Source organism: Ictalurus punctatus, chromosome 6, assembly GCF_001660625.3.
Source record: "Ictalurus punctatus breed USDA103 chromosome 6, Coco_2.0, whole genome shotgun sequence".
Classification (NCBI taxonomy): Eukaryota; Metazoa; Chordata; class Actinopteri; order Siluriformes; family Ictaluridae; genus Ictalurus; species Ictalurus punctatus.
In genome coordinates, this window is record NC_030421.2 from 3782118 (window position 1) to 3802137 (window position 20020).

Sequence of the window (20020 nt, forward strand, 5' to 3'; positions counted from 1 at the left end):
AAGCAGTCAATTACCAACTTGGAACAGATTTCATACAAATGATTCTTTTAAAATCCACACGCTCACTCTAACTGACGGGATTGTTGGTTTCTGTTCCAGTTTCTGAAGACTCTGGATGCCAGAGAGATCTATGCACAGGTGTTGCAGCACATGCCCGACCTGGAGATTCTCACCAAGCAGAGCTTTGAGGTACTCGATCTGATCATAAAGGATAATAACACAGGCCTTATTTTTCCACGGAGTGAGCTGATCCCAGAACGTCAGTTTAAACTTAGCAGGTGGTACTATATTTACGGTTCCTTGCCAGCTGTGAATTTGTCATTTATCTGCGAAGCTTGAGAGTTACCATGAGCTTAATAACAGCTATGTGCTATCCAGCTAACTTCCGCCATTAGATAGCATGCAAGCTAGCTCATTTCCAAGCTGCAGCAGTGTTCTCACAAGTTTAACCACATTGAATGTATTCGTGCCAAAAGCACGTATTCATCGGGTAGTTTTGAATGCACCAGCAATTTGAGGGATCAAGACCTTGTTTTTTTCAACTGTTTGTTCTCACACCTAGCTCAACCAAGTGTTTTGGCAGTGTTGCATGTGTGAAATATGTGCTTGTTGAACATCTCATTCCAGATGTAGTACCCCTTTGCTGTTAGAATAACCTCCCCTCGTCTGCGAAGGCTTTCCGCTAGATTTCGGAGCGTGGCTGTGTGGATTTGTGCTCATTCAGCCACAAGAGCGTTAGTGAGATCAGATACTGATGTCGGGTGAGGAGGTCTGAGGTGCAGTCGAGTCGGCGTTCCGGTTCATCCCACAGGTGTTCCGTGGGGTCGAGGTCACGGCTGTTGAATGTCGGAATGTTCTCGTTTAAGGGAGTTTGCAGGTCGAGCGGGGCAGAACAATCCGTCCATAAGCACTTGTACAGTAACGCGTCAGTGTGTTTTCTGCTTGATTCTAAATGTCCTTGTGCACAATGCTTCAAAAGCATTTCATTTATGTAATGTCTGCAAAAGATTCTGTGTGATATTTTAACGTTTTACAATGGTAAATAATCTGTACAAAAAACATTTCAATCAAACATCTAGTCAGAGGTTTTCAAATCGGTATAAAACACCGGTATTTGTGGCATACATTCTACGGACACTTTAGTAACCATGTACCTGCTCATTCAATTATCCACTCAGCAGAGCAATGCATAAGATCATACAGATACAGGTAATGTTCATCGCCTGGGCTTTTGATCTTCAGCTGTCCAGTTTTGGTGATCCCGTGCCCACTATAGGCTCAGATTCCTGTACTTGCGTGACAGGAGTGGAATTGTTGTGATGCTTTACTTTACTGTTATTCGAGTTACTATACTCTTTTTATCAGCTTGAACTAGGGATTCCACGCTACCAAAAATCTAGTAGTCGGTACCGATACCACTCATGGTACTTGATACCAAAGTCGATACCACGGTGTGGTTAAAAAAATAAAATAAAGATGTTAAAAATAAAATTAAAAACTCCTGCTGGTCATCCTCCTCTGGCTGATACTGGCAAAAAAAAAAAAAAAAAAAAAAGACAGCGAGGGATATTTTAGTTATCAAACACTGTCTGACAATGACTAATAAAACAGTGGAGGCTACATAAGTGCTAAATTACACTCCTAAACGCGCACACACACACCCACCCACCTTATCCTCTGAATGCAAGCATTAATTTAAATTCACCGATATGGTGGCAGGCCAAAAAGATTGATTAAAACCATTAACAGTTCAATAATTAGTAGTGACATTAGGCTAGATTTAGCTGACAGGACGCGGGCTGAATGGCGATGCATGGTGGCCCGTTAGGAGGTAGTTTATAACATTGCAATGCGTTAGCATCATTAACATAAAAAAGTCATGGTGAAATTAATGTATTAATCACTAAATCATAGCCAAATCAAAACCCATTTTGAATATTCTGGACTATAATATATTCATGTTTGTAGCATAAATAGCAGGTGCTGTGAATCTAACAGCAGTGTAGACAAATTTCTGATCGCCTGGTTTAAATGCGCTAATCGTCCTTTTTCTGAATGTAATTTCAGGACAAGTTGGCTCAGCACCGTTGGTTGGTCAGTTTCACCTTTGGGGAGAAGAACACGGCCACCCACGAGTACAAAAAGCTCAGCGCCCTGCTCAAAGACTCCCACATACAGGTTAAGGCTTGTTCCAGTGGTCATGTGACACTTTTAACAGAAAAGTATTTTGGTGTGGGGATTGTGGGTTTGAATCCTGACTATATCACTGTTATCAGTGTCTGGGCATTCACGCGGGATAGTGTTTCTCTCTCACCTGCCAGTCAGAGTGATATTAGTCAATCATAAGTGTCTGTAAGGTAAATAGGTGTCTCAGGTAAACAGCCCAGAGCTATCAGTACTCTTCTTTGTGTATTCAGCTGCTCTGTAGTGTTCACAGGGGCAGTTAAAAAGACAGGGACACGTGTTAGCCGTCACCCACATATGAATAAATGGAGAGAAACGTTTTATATAAATTCTAAACAAGTTTTCAGTAGTATACTGAAAACCTGGACTTTGGCTGACACACACTACCGGTCAAAAGTTTGTGGACACCCGACTGAAATGTTGTGATTAAACGTGTGAAATCGGTGTCATAGACTAAAATATAATCGCGCCGACGTATTCGTTTCTTTCATTAGAAAACTAACGTTTTATTTACAAAATAACCTTTATTTAAACGGAGGACTCGGAGAGAAATATTCCGAAAAGCGGCCGATAAGAGTCCGGCGTCGGTGGGAACTCCTTTAATACTGTTTAAAAAGCATCTCAGGGAAATTCCTCAAGCAATCGGGTGAGAAAACGCCAAGAATACATTTCTGGGAATTCTAGGCAAAAAGAATGTCTACTCTGACGATGCTAAAATACTCAATTATCTTGATGTATTTTGGATTTTTTTTTTTTTTTATCACAACATAATTCCCGTAGTTCCATTTGTGTTACTCCAGAGTTTTTAATGACATTATTATTCTAAAATGTGGAGGAAAAATAAAGAATGAGTGTGTCTGAACATTTGACTGGTAGTGTATACTGTAAATTTTTCCTTTTTTTTTCCTAGTATAATAATTTCCTTTCTATTAATATATGTACAGTATAATTTCACAGTTGTGTATTCCGCTGTTATTGATGGCTGTAACTTGTCTAATGATTGTACAGGTAGGGAAGGTGGACTGCATGTCTGAGGCAGACCTATGCGCCTCCCTCTACATCCAGAAGCCCTGTGTGGCTGTTTTTAAAGGCCTCGGCATTCACAACTTCGAGATCCACCACGGTGCGTTCAAAGACCTAACGGGCCTGTCTGTTTCCTGGAAATGTCACCACGTAATATCTCTGTGCCTTGGAGAAGTGTGTGTGGTTGCAAAAACAATTCCTTCCTGTCACTTCAGTGATTTAAGCTTTGCATGAACTGCATGCTTTTCATTTGTCTGAAATATATTCAAGTGTTGATATAATAGAAGATGTGCCTATGATAGAAATAGTTTCAGTACGCAGTGGTTTTGACGTCAGCAACCAACAGTGCTATGCTTTGTGCATGGTTAGTCGTGTTAACACGTGTTGCTTTGTCCTCAGGTAAAGATGCACTGTATAACATTGTAGCTTTCGCTAAAGAGAGCGTGAGCGCCCACGTTACCACGCTGCGGCCAGAGAATTTCCCTCGGGACGAGAAGGAGCCCTGGGTAGTGGACTTCTTCGCCCCGGTAATACAATAATACTGATTTTAAACTAAATGATTCTTACACAAAACCGATTGTTATTTATAAATAAAACTGTAGAATATCATTAATACAATACAGCATGACACCAGTATAATCAACACACCCCTAGTGCACATGCAAACTCCCTTTATTGACTTAATCATGTGATGCAGAATTACTTGACGTACTTGTGGATTCTCAGGCTTAATAAGTATGCCGTGACAAAATTTGGACGTGTGTGTGTGTGTTGTAGTGGTGTCCCCCATGTCGCGCCCTGCTTCCTGAACTCAGAAAAGCCTCCGTTCAGCTTCATGGTCAGATGAAGTTCGGCACTCTGGACTGCACCATACACGAGGGACTGTGCAACATGGTGAGCAGCGACACTTCACTCAGACCTCACTGCTGATTAACCTCACGTTAACACGATTATTTCATCTTTCAACCACGTGTTCACCCTAGCGATCGTTCGTATTCTGCGTACGCGCATGACGTAGCCCACGGTACATTTGAGTTGGGATGAAATACTGAATACGACCTCAAAGTGCAGACTTTACACTTTAATTTGAGGATGTTTACATCCAAATCAGGTGAACGGTGTAGGAATTACAGCACGTTTTTATACGGAAGTAATTGGACAGTTGGCAGCCCAGCTGTTCCATGGTCAGGTGTGTGTTATTCCGTCATTATTTCACTTTCAGATGAACAGATAACAGTGTGAAGAGCTGTCACTGCCGGTGCCATTATTAAGCTGCAAAATCTAAATCTAAACAAATCCATCAAAGAGATAGCAAAAACATTTTGGTGTGGCCAAATCAACGACTTAAAAAAGAAAGAACAATCTGGCGAGCTCAGGAACACCAGAAGTCCTGGAAGATGTTATCTTGGACAACTCCAAGATCCCTGGTGAAGAAAACCCCACTTTACAGCAGTTTGGCCTAGAAGATCAGGCAAATTACTCCGCTGACGCATAAGCCCTTGGCGAGGATATGAATCCTCAAACTGATTATTGACACAAAGTCAGCTGATTTGAATGATTGTAATAATGTCAAATGTTTGCCCAGCTTATTAAAAACACATGGCAGGCTCTGATTGGAACACATAAGAGGTTGCTGCAACGAAACCGGTGGTCTAGTGGTTCGATTTCCGGTTACGGAATGAAATTTAAAAAAATCTTTGCACCAACAAGAAGCATGGAGGCGATTCGAGCCGTGCTGCTGTCGATTGTGATGTTGCTTTGCTAAAGAGGTAATTGAGAAAAGCTGGAAAAGAGATGAGCAGTGGTAGTAAAGCGAGTTCAGAAGGCTTGAAATGCTAGACTTAAAGTAAGCAAACGGATTTGCTAGGTTATAGCTGAGACGACGCACGCGCGCTCGCGAGCTTCTCTCTGCACTGTTGTCCTGTTAGAACAACGCCCAGCTCACTTAACAGATTTAATATTTTAAGTGTACTTTTCCATTGCGGGTCACCGTTTCCAGTTCCCGATGTATTTCATCCTCGGCATAGATACTTAATAAGGCCTGAACCTGGTCGTTGGTCTATCGGTCGTATTTTTTAACGAACCACATCGTGTCGCAATAAACAATTGTTACCGTACGCACCGCAACAGAATTTTAAAAATGCTGACTGAAAAAAAAATAAAAAAATGCTGTGTGCACTCAACCAATCAGCATGTTCACTGCCCAAGTCCCCCAAAGTTCCTGGCTTTTGAAAAAGTACCCCGAGTAAGGACTTTGCGAGGGTTAAATATTTTACCTGGAACTTAATTTAGACCCTGGTCCCTGCAGTGGAAACACACCGAGTACCTCTTAAAGTCCCTAGTTCCTGGGGAAAGTTCTTACAGTGGAAAAGTGGTAGTAGTCAACAATCAAGAGAAGAATTCACCAGAGTGAACACAGAGGTCTTACCACAAGATCTAAATCATTGATAAGCTGCAAAAACAGGAAGACCATTTTAGAGTATGCCAAAAACTTCAAAGAAGGAAAAAAAAAAAGAAAGCGGAAAACAAAAAAGAAAGAGCCCATACAGCTCTGGAACATCCTATAGACTGATGAGACAAATATGAAGTTGTACCAGAATGATGGGAAGAGAAGAGGGTGGAGAAGGTCATGATCTGAAGCGTACCTCCTCGTCTTACGGCCTGGGTGTGTACGGCTGCTAATGGAACAGGTTCCTTTGTATATATTGATGATGTGACTGTTGACTAAAGCAACAGGATGAATTCTGAAGTGTTTAGGCCTATAATATCTGCTCAGATCCAGCGAAATGCTTCAAAACCCATTGCTTCAGAGTGGAGATGAACAATGACCTGAATTATACTTCAAAACAACCCAGGACTTTTTTAAGGAGAAGAAGTGAAACGTTTTGCACTGGCCAAGTCAATCACCTGACCTGAATATACTTGAGCTGCATTTCACTCGCTGAAGGCAAAACTGAATCCAAAACACCTCATGAGCAGGCAGGACGTGAAGATAGCTGCAGTAAAGACCTGGCAGAGCATCACCATGGAAGAAACCCAGTGTCTGGGGATGCCTGTGGGTTCCAGACTTTGACCGCAAGGGTTTGAGACCTGGTGTTAAAAATTACAATTTCATTTATGATGTTAGTTTGTCCAATTACTATTGGTTCCTTAAAAGGAGGGTCGTATATAAAAAGCGTTATAATTCCTACGCCATTCACCTCATGTGGATGTACATACCCTCAAATTAAAGCTGAAAGTCCGCTTCAACCCCAGACAGATAAAAATAACTAACTTCGTCAATGGCCAAATGTTTGATGATGCTTTGTAAAAAAAAATATATTTTTTAGAACATTAATTTTTATTCACACATTTATTTTATTTGATGATGTAACTTGCATGGAAAATGATAGATAGAGCATGTTAAGTTTTTTTTTTTTTTTTTTTTTTTTAACAGTTAACTACCCCTTTTTAAATTTTTACGCAACCATTTCCTGGGTTTAAAAAGAAAATGGTATCTAATTCCTTTGCATTCTCAGACTGCTATGCTGCTGTTATGTGAAATAGATTATTCCGCGAGGCGTGAGTAAACGTATGACCTCGACTGTAACTCCAAGAGGCTGTGGGATGAGAATGTAGGGTTTATAAGTTTCGGGAATTACACTGAAATCTCAAATATCATGCTGACCTAATCAGTAAATTAGTTATTTATCTATCGTAGATTTCTTGAATTTGCCTCAGATCTCCTCTGGTATGTTTTTCATTACATCTGCAAGCAAAAACCACGCAAGAACGGAAACCCAGATTTGTTTTCGACTTTCTTTCTGCTCATAACCTGTTTGAGAAATCTCACATTGCGCACACACACACACACACACACACACACACACACACAAAAATCAATGCATAGTTGTGTTGCAGAGAAAGGATTAAAAATCTGATTTAAAAAAAAAAAAAAAAAATTTTTTAAATGACCGTTCAAGAACATCTCTTATTCGGGTCATATTTACTTCGTGAGAATCTTTGTAATGAAATTTTAAATAAAAAAAGTATTTGCTAAATAAACTTGCTAATGCACGGCCTCGCCCATAGACATTTTGCATTGGTCTGTTGGTCTGCTTTAAGTTCAGATAAGTATTTCCTATTGTACGTATAGTACAGGAATAGAAGCGAGTACTCTAACATGTTGAGGAGATCTTCTTTCTAGATAAATTAGACCTGGCCCTGGCTGCTTCCTGATGAGTCTAACACTGTGCAAAATCACAGATAACCATCTTCTACAAAAACAAAAGGTGTTCTCAGAAAATGCTGATGCAATAAGGTTCGACTGCTTCCAAAGCACATGGTTTTATTTTTCTCTGAAATCAGTCTGTTCAATTGCACCCCATTCAGCTTTTATTTGTATAGCGCTTTTAACAATAGACGTTGTGACAATCGGAAATACGGACATAGGTTTAAAGTTATCTCTCTAATAAGCAAGCTAGAAGTAAAAAAAAACAAACAAACAAACAAAAAAAAAAACACATGACGAAGAAACCTTGAGAGGAACCGCACTCAAAATGGAGCCCGTCCTCACCTGAGTGACACCAGAGTATAGTGCGATTATAAGTCTTTACTATTCTAGCTGCGTACTATAAAGTCATAAGGAAGATTGTTCAGTTTGAGTATGATAGTCTTTATGATTACAGCAGCGCTTCAGTATCCAGGTGAGATTATCTCCTGATGATGTGATGCTTCTGCACCCCTCCCCCTCCCCCCTTTCTGATTTGCAGTACAACATTAACGCCTATCCAACCACCGTTATCTTCAACAAGTCCAGCATCCATGAGTATGAAGGTCACCATTCAGCAGATGGCATTCTGGAGTTCATCGAGGTGAGACGACACTAGAGAGGTGTTTTAACTTCTTTTTTTTAATTAATTAATTAATTAATTAATTAATTAATTAATTAATTAATTAAATTTTTTTTTTTTTCCCCAGAGGGGAAATAGTGGAATTTCTACCTCTTTTGGGGCAGTGTTCAGCATTGAATTTATTTGTATTATAGCACTCCACAGTAATGGTTAATGCCTCATATGACACTAGACACTCAGGGCTTTAAAAATATGCAGTTTGTATTTATTTTCGTATTTTTATTTATTTTAGTATTTATTTTCTTTACCAAGCCTACTAGGTTTAAATGTTATAATTTTATTGTGGCAGTTGTATACAATATTTTACTATATATATATATATATATATATATATATATATATATATATATATATATATATATATATATATATATAGATAGATAGATAGATAGATAGATAAAAAAAAAATATTCTAGTTGTGCTGTCCGTTTTTATCTCTGTACCATTGTTACTGGTACAGGGGGCTCACACCCCTCCCATTTCTCTTCACCCTGCTCACCGGAGTCATGATACTCTACACACAGAAACCCAACAGCGTCCTGACTTATCTTACAATAGACTTGCGGCGATAAAATAATTCAATAATTAGTACTGATTGAAAAAGTCCATTTCCATTCCACCAGCAGAATGAAATGCCAGTGTACTTGCCAGAAAGAGTTACACTTTTCCCGATACTATACTCGAACTCGAAGTATACTCGAACAGCCATGATATGTCTGGTGTCTGAAGTTTATGTCTTTTGAAGATAACAAGCAACGGAAGCCGAAAGATGCCCTTTTAGCGTCATTCAACCTGTATGTCGTATTCGTCGTAAACTGTTCACCGTCAAGTGTGTTTCTAGTCAACTACCTGGCGTTTCATATCTCCCATGTTTTCAACATTTTAACATTTGAATGTTAAAAGTTTTAACGTTTTCAAGTCCATGACAGTGAAATCGATCCAACATCAAAGTTCATGGGTGAACTTTGATGTCATGGGTATTCATTTTTGTAGAAAACATTGTGTCATGCGGTGCATCATTCCTCTGAAATCACATGAGGAAGTCTGTGTGAAATACTGAACGACTGTTTGAAGCAAGTGGCTGTGTGACATAAGCATGATTCAAACATCAACACATCCTTTGAGTACATTCGGGGAAAGTGGAACGTTGTGTACCTCTCATTTTAGGTTAGTTATTAGTTAGTTTTACATCCTGTTTGTACGCAATGTTTTGGGAAATGTGCAAAAAGCTTTGAACGAAAACCCAGCAGATGTTTTGAGAACATCTGCTAGGTTTCTGTTCAGGTTTATGATTAAATGTTTGTACGATTTGTACGACAGGAACTGGTAATGTTAAACGGGTTGCTCGTTACGGGGTGTGTTTCAGGACCTGGTCAACCCTGCGGTGGTGACTCTGGACCCAGACTCTTTCCATCAGTTGGTGAAGAAGAGGAAGCAAACAGAAACATGGATGGTGGACTTCTATGCACCGTGGTGTGGTCCATGCCAGGCTTTGCTCCCTGAGTGGAGGAGGATGGCTCGGGTACTTGATTTATATAAACATATAGTGGATTTTAAAAGTCTACACACCCCTGATAAAATTGCAGGTTTTTTTTTTTTTAATGTAACAAAAAAAAAAAAAGATGAATCAAGATAAATCATGACAGGTTGTTTTTCCAGCTTTAATGTGATCCGACAACATTCAAGTGAAAAACAAACCGAAACTTTTCGGTAAAATGAAAGAAAATATTTAAATGACCCGGTTGCGTAAGTGTGCACACCCTTTTATAATGGGGCATGTAGCTGTTCTCAGAATTTCCCAGTCACGTTCAAACTCGTCTTCAAAAGAATTTATCGTTCAGTCGGATTTTCTTCACATCTTCTTGGTTTCATCTGATTCCAGAAGCCGTGTTCCTCAAAAAGCTTACAAAGCATGTGTCAAAAGGTTCAAAAGGATTTCCAAAACTTTCGATGTAAACTGAAACATTGTGAAGGTGATCATCGAGAAATGGAGAACTGTAGTGACATTACCCTGAACAGGATGTTCATCCAATGTAGATGAAAGGACAAGACGATAAATGATCCGAGAGGCTGGCAGGAGACTTCCAGCAACATTAAAGGAGCTGCAGGAGCTTAAATGACAAGTCTCTTGTATTATTCACATTTCTGGGCTATGGGGTAGAACGGCTAGATGGAAGCCCTTTCCGACCCAAAATCACGTGATGCAATGTTTTATGGTCTGATGAGAGCAAGACATAATTCTAAAATATATATTTGGTGCAAAATCAAGACAGTTTATCACTCTAGAAGAAGATCGTCCCCATGGTGAAGCATGGTGGTGGCAGCATCATGCTACGGAGCTCTAGTCAAGATAGAGGGACTCGTGGATACAAAATACGAAATCTGTTTTTGTCATTGCTGATATTTTGTCATTGCTGATCTGTTCAGACAGCTGAAGGTGAAGGAAAAAATATTCACCTTCCAGCACGATAATGACTCAAAGTACAAATTCAAGTCAACAAAGGAACTGCTTCACAAGAAGATCAATCAACACATGTGGTTAAGGGTGTGGATAATTTTGCAAACAGGATATTGTAAGTTTTTCCTTTGACTTTTTTTTTTTTTTTTTTTTAAAAGAGAGATTTTTTTACGTTCATTTCTGCTATTTTCAATTTTGTTAGGACTACATTAGATGATTCTTTAAAGATACAGTTCTGTTTTATTTTTATATTTTATTCTTTATTATTATTCTTCTATTAATACGGATGCCTGTTGGATCTAGATGAACATTTATATAGTATTCTCTCTCTCTCTCTCTCTGTAGATGGTGAGTGGGATGATTAGCGTGGGATCAGTGGACTGTCAGAAGTACCACTCATTCTGCCAGGGCGAGAGCGTGCGTGCCTACCCCGAGATTCGTCTCTACCCACAAAACAGCAACCACCGAGACCAACACCAGTACGAGCGCTCATAAACGCATAATAACACCCTTCACACAGTGTTGTTCGCAAGCGCAAGTATTCATAAATGTTATTATAATGTTTCTCACTACCGGTACAGTCTAGATTATTCATAGTGTCCCGATCCACACAAATGCCACGATAGGCTTTTACTTCCGAGATCAGACAGAAGAGACTGGTAAAACCATACCACCACACAAATACATCACGTCCGTTACGTTCTGACTAATCACGCTTCAGCATGTGTGATATTGTTTACACCGTGCCTATGTAGCAGCATTCAAGCTAACAGATATTCTACTTTTTTATTTATTTATTTATTTATTTATTTTTTTAAAAAGCTAAATAATGAAAAATATCAATCTCTATCGTTCTGTTAAACTTCCTGTAGAGGAGCTGCTTTGTGAATCCCACAGAACAGCATGAACATTCATGTTGTGACCAGCTTCAAAATTATAACACTTCAAAATGAATCTAATAGTATTATAGCGCTTTATCATAACCCTTCACATAACACATAATCACCTCAGAGACCAGCGTGAACATTCATAAAAGCCTTATAACACTCATTCATGAACATCTGAACCTCAGAGACCAGCGTGAACATTCATAAAAGCCTTATAACACTCATTCATGAACATCTGAACCTCAGAGACCAGCGTGAACATTCATAAAAGCCTTATAACACTCTTTCATGAACATCTGAACATCAGAGACCAGCGTGAACATTCATAAAAGCCTTATAACACTCATTCATGAACTTCTGAACCTCAGAGACCAGCGTGAATATTCATAAAAGCCTTATAACACTCATTCATGAACTTCTGAACCTCAGAGACCAGCGTGAATATTCATAAAAGCCTTATAACACTCTTTCATGAACATCTGAACATCAGAGACCAGCGTGAATATTCATAAAAGCCTTATAACACTCTTTCATGAACATCTGAACCTCAGAGACCAGCGTGAATATTCATAAAAGCCTTATAACACTCTTTCATGAACATCTGAACCTCAGAGACCAGCGTGAATATTCATAAAAGCCTTATAACACTCTTTCATGAACATCTGAACATCAGAGACCAGCGTGAATATTCATAAAAGCCTTATAACACTCTTTCATGAACATCTGAACCTCAGAGACCAGCGTGAATATTCATAAAAGCCTTATAACACTCTTTCATGAACATCTGAACATCAGAGACCAGCGTGAATATTCATAAAAGCCTTATAACACTCTTTCATGAACATCTGAACCTCAGAGACCAGCGTGAATATTCATAAAAGCCTTATAACACTCTTTCATGAACATCTGAACCTCAGAGACCAGCCTGAACATTCATAAAAGCCTTATAACACTCTTACATGCAGCACAGTATATATCTGAGACAAGTACAAGCATTTAAAAACAAATTTTAAAGCATTTGTTTTAATGGAACGCTGAAACTCAGACACCAGTATGTGCATCCATAAATGTATTATAATATTATTTTACACATCACCCAACCCCCAAGGTTAGTGAGGTTGGCAAACGCATTATAATGCTTCATCATCATGCTGTTTCACTCACCAACATCTCTCCAAACTTCTGCCTTAGCCGCAGAGATCTGTGTTTGCGTACTTGGTTTTACTCTGACCAAACCACACAGTCACAACCACATTTCTCTTTCCTTCTCATGTTCTGTTTTCTTAGCACTTGGTGCCCCTTTCTACACTCTATAAACAATACGGGTTACACCGTAATGGCTTTATGAAAGCTTTCATCTGCTTTTTGGATTATTTTTTAATCAGTATTAACTGTTTTTTTTTTGTATTAAAGATGGTTTAATATCACAGATAAGGCTGACAGTTATGATACTCATTGCATTACAAGTTCCTTTTTTTTTTTTTTGGTCCCATAGTAGCTATAATGGCTGGCACAGAGATGCCCACTCCCTCAAGACCTGGGCACTCAAGTAAGTGTTTTAAAACTTCTGATTCTGATTGAAGTCTTCTGCTAAGTGCAAGCCTGGCATTGTTGCAAAAAATCTTTCTGTGAATGCAAATTGAGAGTTAAGCAAGAAGGCAACTTGTGCTGTGTGTGTGTGTGTGTGTGTGTGTGTTCTGAACGACGGTTATGTTAATAATCCTGAAGAGGATTAAAATTTCTGCTAAGCAAGTTGAACTTGTTTTGAAACAAATTTGGTTTCGTATGCTGGTTTTCATTCCACTCATTAACGATGCTCTGTTGCCCCCCCCCCAGCTCTCTGCCCCGCGCCTCAGTCGACTTATCACCCGAGGATTTTAAAAGGAAGGTTCTGGAAGGGAAGGAACACTGGGTGCTGGACTTTTACGCCCCGTGGTGTGGCCCGTGCCAGCATTTCTCCCCGGAGTTCGAGATCCTCGCTCGGGTATTAAATTCATTAAATTCTCCACCGGAATGCTCTTTATTTCTTTCTTTATTTATTTTAACCTTTGCTCGACTTCACCTTTTCATTTCCCCCTTGTGGGACAGCTGACCTTTTCATGATGGACAAAAACCCCATAAGTGTAGCACTAAATCAGTAGTAAGAGGTAGGTCAAAGGTCAGAATTTCATTCCACACACTGATGTTTTTCTCTGTGAACATGACCTAATTATCAAGATGTGTAGGAGCGGAGAGAGACCTCAAGTTCGAGAAGTTCCCCACGCACTGTGCACCATCTTGTTGTTCTTATTAACACCAGATCTTTATCAAGCTGACCGTTATCAAGGTTAACTCACACCACACAGGCACTTAGATTGTGCAAGAGTGTGACACTACTTGATTTAACGGGCAGCGAACCCAGAATGGCTTCTGACATTTGTAAACTGTCAAGATATTCTGTTCATATCGCAGTTCATACCTGTTCAATTCTCTATTCTGATTGGGCAGAAGGTGTTGATTAATTTTCTATAGCAGCAGCTCTGACAGTAGTACCAGCTGCAGCACAGGTTTTGTTCTACAGGGTGTCCAAAAACTAATGAGCGAATAGGGGTTGAACTACATATATGTGTATTTATTTTTTCCATACAGGTAAAAAATGACATTAACATTGGATGAAAAGTTAGAGACAATGGTTCCTGACTTCAGACCCCCTGTAGTATGTTATCATTTCTATAGTAACATTCTGTCCACACAAAGTAAGACTAATCTTCAACAGGTTATTTTGTCTTTAATTTATTTATTCATTTTCATATGGTTCATTTACATGTGATTCATTTCTGTATGATTCATTTGCATGTGATTCATTTCTGTATGATTCATTTTCATGTGATTTCATATTCATGAGATTCATATTCAAGTGATACATTTTCATGTTACTCATTTACGTATAATTCATTTACCTGTGATTCATTTACTAATTTGCTTCTCTTTAAATCCAGTTTTAGACTGTGATATTACAAAGGTCCTTCCAGATTATTACTTTCTACACTGTATGAGATAACCCCAGTAAAATTGCCTGAATTCTATAACATAATTTGTTCACCATGTTAGGTTTAAATCCTCTAAAAACAGATTCAACAAGTTATTTAACAGAAAAATCTATAATGTCTGTAAGATGTTATGTGTATTTAACATTTATGGAAGGTGTCTCCAGTGTCAGAGCTTTTAACATCAGTACGTTTTACACTTTTTCTCAGAAACAAGGGGCGGGGCTTCACTTCCCGTCTTCGTGTGTTTTACACCTAATACATGTGTGTGATGTGTGTCATGTGATCAACAGATGCTGAAGGGCACAGTGAGAGCAGGAAAGGTGGACTGCCAGGCGCACTATGATACGTGTCAGCGTGCGGGTGTCAAGTCCTACCCCACCGTCCGCTTTTACCCCTACCTGGGTACTACACGGGTGAGTGTCAGCTTAACTGCATACTTATGACTTGCTCTTGCTCATACACTCGTATACACACACACACACACAAACCTGCACGGTCTCTCTTCTTACTCGTACACACCTCTCCTACACAGCGAGACCAAGGAGGAGAGTACATCAACAGCCAGAACTCCAACGTGATTTCTGACATCATCCAGCAGAGACTCCAGCAGTTCAGCAAACAGAAGAAACCCAAATTCAAGGTACAAACCCAACTGCCATCATCAGTACCCATGTTTACATCCAACTAGTAGTTCAGTTACAAAAACCTTCACGTGCACGCACTGAAATCATAGTACAGGTCAATCTGAACAGAATTTCCAAGGGAAATCGTGGGATAACAACAAAAATCTCAATACACACCGGCTGAAATCGTAGCTACAAAAATCCTCGTCTTCCTGTATGGAAATGAGGCGACACTTTTAAAACCAATTGCACTGGTTTCAGACCAGATGTAACTCTCACCAGATGTGATTAAGGTACACGTGAACTGTCAGGGTGGTGTAGTTAAATCCTCATCTCACATAAGATGATCAAAAGATGATCAGCTGTTTGAAAACACTCAAACTTCAGCACACTGAACTCTCAAAAAGGATATATATATATACACATATATATATATATATATATATATATATATATATATATATATATATATATATATATGTGTGTGTGTATATATATATATATATATATACATACATATATATATATATATATATATATATATATATATATATATATATATATATATATATATATATATGTATGTATGTTATAATATATATATATTATAATATAATATAATACATTTAAAATGTTTGTACAGAATTGCAGTTCACTGTCCGCAACCTCTGCGTGGCACAGCTTTCTCCCCAAAAAATGACCTGGATATCCACAAATAATTATACGTACAGCCCAAATTATATAGAATTATATTTCCATGTGTGATTAGCACCCCCTAGTGTCCAACAGTGATCACATTCATAAATTTATTCATCTTCTGTAAATGTGTTATTGGGGTCAGGGCCAGAATGGATCCAGGGCATTTACCAGGAACACTGGATGGGAAGCGGGAACACACACACACACACACACACACACACACACACACACACACACTTTTACACACCTAAGGGTAGAGAATCCACCTACCAACATGTTTTTCTGGAAGTGGGAAGGAACCGTAGAACCCAGAGGAAACCCACATAGACACAGGGAGAACATGTGAAACTCCACACAGGTAGTATCGTGAGCTGAGGATCGAACCAGGAACCACTGGAGGCAGCAATGCTCTCCGCTGCACCACCACAAATGTCCGTTTGTTATAGAATAGCAGCCTCAAAAAGAAAATGGTCAGAAATCTGAACATGGTTTTGCATACAGTCCTAGAAGCAATCCCTACCGTATATTTTATCTACTGTACATAAACGCAAGATGAAGAGGTCTGTGTGTGTGTGAGACATCATTAAATACACGGATTCCTTTTTAATCTTGCTCGAGTGAAAACTAATACAGATATGTACTTTTTAAGTGCACTATATAGAGTAGGGCATTGTTTTCAATTTATAATGGTAAGACTTAAATATTTTAATGTAGGATCATAATCTCCACCTGAATGCCGAATGTTTCTACCAGTTTTAAACGTTATAATACTTGTGTGGTACTGAGGTCCATTAAAAAAAAAAAAAAAAAGTGTTTATCTGAGATCTGCCTGCAGTGATTAGTGTAACTGATATGATGTTATTAACATGTGACCTGTTGAAACATTAAACAATGTCATTTATTTAATCAAAGATTATAAGATTCATCTTGTTTGTCTTTTTTTTTTCTTCTTCTTCTTCCAGGATGAGCTGTAAAAATGTCGTAATAAAATAAAAATCCACTGAATCTTGTCCTGTGGCAGAACGGACTGCACTTTTCACACTCCCAGGATGTTAAAAGACTTTTATCGAGCACCAGAGAAAGTGTGTGAAAGTATTTTTACCTCAGCGTGTGACGAGACTCTACAGTTCCTCTCTAAGCACCACGAATATAATGGTTACTGGAACAAGACAATGTTTCTGACCCTAATTAACGACTGTACTGAGGAACCGTATCGTCTGCAGTGTGTCTCATACACATGATGTTTCTCTCAGTGTCATGACGGTAATGATGAATCCTGACCGTTTTCTTCTGTGTTGGTTATTATTTTATTGCAGTGTCGTATTGCGGAGTGTGAGAGCATGATCATATCAAATGTTTTTATTTAATGCGGCTTTCAGGGACGATGTCTGTGTAATGAAAGAGTTTGTTTCACCTCTGTTTCTACTGAAGCACTGTAATCCTTCATGCAGTATGGTTTTCAATGGTTATTACTTTGAATTGAAGATTATGACCAGTATCTAAACTTTTCTCTTCTTGATCAAATTATTACTGGACTGTACAGCAATAATTATGTCCTGTTGTGATGGGATTGGATGTTCTGTAGTCAGGAAAATTAATCACGTATTCTCATTTATTCGCTTGTCCTTTCCACGGTCATGTAATGCTGTTTTGTACAGATACCTGGTGTAGAATAAAGTTGTTTTTTTTTTCCTACAAATTAATTTATTTGTTTGTTTGTTTGTCTATTTATTTATTGAGAGCCATTGACCATCACAGTTCAGTGATCTCTCTTCACCACATTCAGCCTGAAATATTTTATGACCATCCAAATGATTATTCATGGGTGGTTATCATAAACATAAAGGTCTGCTGATTATATACCGTGTATATATATAATCAAATAATGTTTAGATAATCCATGTTAGATCAAATCCATCATCGTGTCGTCTGAACACGTGCTTTAATGGTAGGGATAAGAGTCATGGAAAGTTTGACCTTTTGTACGAAGGCGTTAACATAAACATTGAAGAGTCAAGATACTGCACATTTGCGTTTTTTGCTTTAGAATTTTCTAAACTATTTAGTTCCAGTAGATAGAAGTGGAAGTGGAATCTGGTGTGTGGGGTATTCTGATGGTGAATATGGAACATATTCTACACCACAGTCAGACACTCTCCGCTCAGTAACACAGAACCTCCAGAGGATCAGAGTGCAGCTGGACTGGAACAGACGGAAGCTGTCGTTCTCTGACCCTCTCACTAACACACACATACACACGTTCAAACACACATTTACTGACAAATTACTGCCATTTATAGGTGTTAGTTGTGACAAATCTCCTGTAAAGATCCTCCCACTTCATTGCTCTGTAAGAGTGAATCAGATCAGTTAGAGCTGATATTGTTTTATTCCAAATGATAAATGAAATATTCCTGATGAAAAGATTCATGTTCTTTGTGAAAGTCTGTTTTTACTGAAGCACTGTACCCTTCATTGTGGAAATTTTTTTTTTTTTGAAGAAGTGTTGTATTACTTCGACTCACCTTATCAATTACGTCAAAATAACATGAAAACTCAAAATAATAAGATAATATCTCGGATATTAGTATATCTTGAAATTCCAAGATATTCACTGAAATATTTTAAGTGAAAATAACAAGCTACTGTGTTGAAATAATGAATTATTAAATAAAAATAATGTGATAAAGTTCAAATAACTACATAGTACATTCCCCCAAAACGGCTTCCAGAAATAAATAAACCACAGGATGAATTTAAAATCATAAAAATATGTTTAAACATAGATCTCTGTGTGTATTCATTTTATACATGAATTTAAATCATTGTAAATAAACTGAGGCTTTGAAGACTGGTGTCTTTACTGTATTTGTATTGTTAGCGCTATGCTGTTAATCCTTTGTGAAATGTTTAGCTGGATGCGTGTGTTATGTGTGAAACTGTGCAGTGGAGGAGAATTCGAATTGAGCTCTAAGTTTCCCTCCACCAGCAGTTTGTGGTTTTGTAAAGATCCGATGGATCTGTATGTTAATCCTGCATTAGGTGCTGATTCACAATTTAAACTACAATGCAGGATGAAATAAAATCACTTTGTTCACTGTGAGAATGTGGGGCGGATGTGGAAGAGAGAGTGATGGGAGAGAGTCAGAGAAAAAAGGTGCTAAAAACAACAATTTTATAATAATACCGTTCTCTAGGGTCATTTAACCACACGTTCTGTTCAAGTATCATGTTATTCATCCATATTTCCACAGAGATCATCCAAGAATTAAATCATCTACAACCCTCAGAAACACAAACTCCAATTCCCATGATTCTCAGTGAAGTAAAAACGCATCACATGACTGATCTTCACAATCACCAGACTTCCGATTGGACTAAACTGTTTGTGAATTTCAGGAACATGGGATGGCAGGGGAATGCTCATTAATATTAATAAGGAAAGTGTTACCTGACTGGCTGGTGAAACGTTCCGGCTCTGGCGTTTCATGCTTCTGCACGTGAACGTTCTATGACTGCTATCAGATGACATCCTGAGTAGATCCACAACTCCACTTAAATGTGTGTATTTATCAGCGTTTATCTGAAAGCTACATTCTGAACTACTACTACGCTCAGCACGGTACCTTACATATAAATATGTCCTCCTCTCATTTAAATTTCTCCAGTGTTGAGTGTCTTCATCTTTAATTTACTGCACAGGTACAAAATACATTTTATAATCCTAACTTCATTTATTTAATATTCACACCGGATTTTTTAGAGGGAATAAAATCCTATCAGGAGTGGGATTCGAACCCACGCCTCCATTTAGAGACCAGAATCCTCCTTTAACCAGGGAGAAGGTCTGAACCTTGAGTCTGGCGCCTTAGACCGCTCGGCCATCCTGACCTGAAACAGAGTAAATACATCACAGTGCACAATACTCTGAGCTTTGGAGAAAAGGATTCTGTCCCAGTTTACACAGCCAGGTCTTTATTTTAGTGCGTTGTTTAGAGAAAAGAGTTATCACTGCATGTTTGTTTTCACACAGATGTCATTAAAGCTACATTAACCCTTGTGCGTCAATTCAAAAAAACTTACACATGCGTCCATAGAGGACAGAAATGTCCATGTCCAAAACTGTCATGAAAATATTATATAATACAGATCTAATCATAATTACCCAACATTCATTCATTTTCAGAATTTTAACCCTTTACACACCGGTTTCTTCAAAGCTCAG

General features: G+C 38.5%; 1 protein-coding gene and 1 non-coding gene across 4 annotated transcripts in view; one reads left to right on the forward strand and one right to left on the reverse strand.

Moving 5' to 3' along the window:
- The window catches only part of dnajc10 (DnaJ (Hsp40) homolog, subfamily C, member 10), a 28212-nt gene extending 10710 nt beyond the window's left edge, over positions 1–17502 (forward strand). For all 3 annotated transcript variants that reach the window (XM_053680723.1, XM_053680724.1, XM_017469757.2), the window contains exons 11-23: positions 100–189; positions 2068–2178; positions 3193–3307; positions 3607–3734; positions 3985–4101; positions 7959–8060; positions 9466–9621; positions 10903–11036; positions 12940–12993; positions 13281–13428; positions 14764–14886; positions 15006–15113; positions 16758–17502. In XM_053680723.1, coding sequence (XP_053536698.1) covers positions 100–189; positions 2068–2178; positions 3193–3307; positions 3607–3734; positions 3985–4101; positions 7959–8060; positions 9466–9621; positions 10903–11036; positions 12940–12993; positions 13281–13428; positions 14764–14886; positions 15006–15113; positions 16758–16769 — 1398 coding nt within the window. In that variant the 3' untranslated portion in view covers positions 16770–17502. The remainder of the gene's footprint in view (positions 1–99; positions 190–2067; positions 2179–3192; positions 3308–3606; positions 3735–3984; positions 4102–7958; positions 8061–9465; positions 9622–10902; positions 11037–12939; positions 12994–13280; positions 13429–14763; positions 14887–15005; positions 15114–16757) is intronic.
- A 2070-nt stretch (positions 17503–19572) lies between these two features.
- trnal-caa (transfer RNA leucine (anticodon CAA)) lies at positions 19573–19686 on the reverse strand. The gene is made up of 2 exons: positions 19649–19686; positions 19573–19618 (listed from the first exon to the last, which is right to left on the reverse strand). It is a non-coding gene; the product is annotated as a tRNA-Leu (tRNA).
- Positions 19687–20020: the final 334 nt, after the last annotated feature.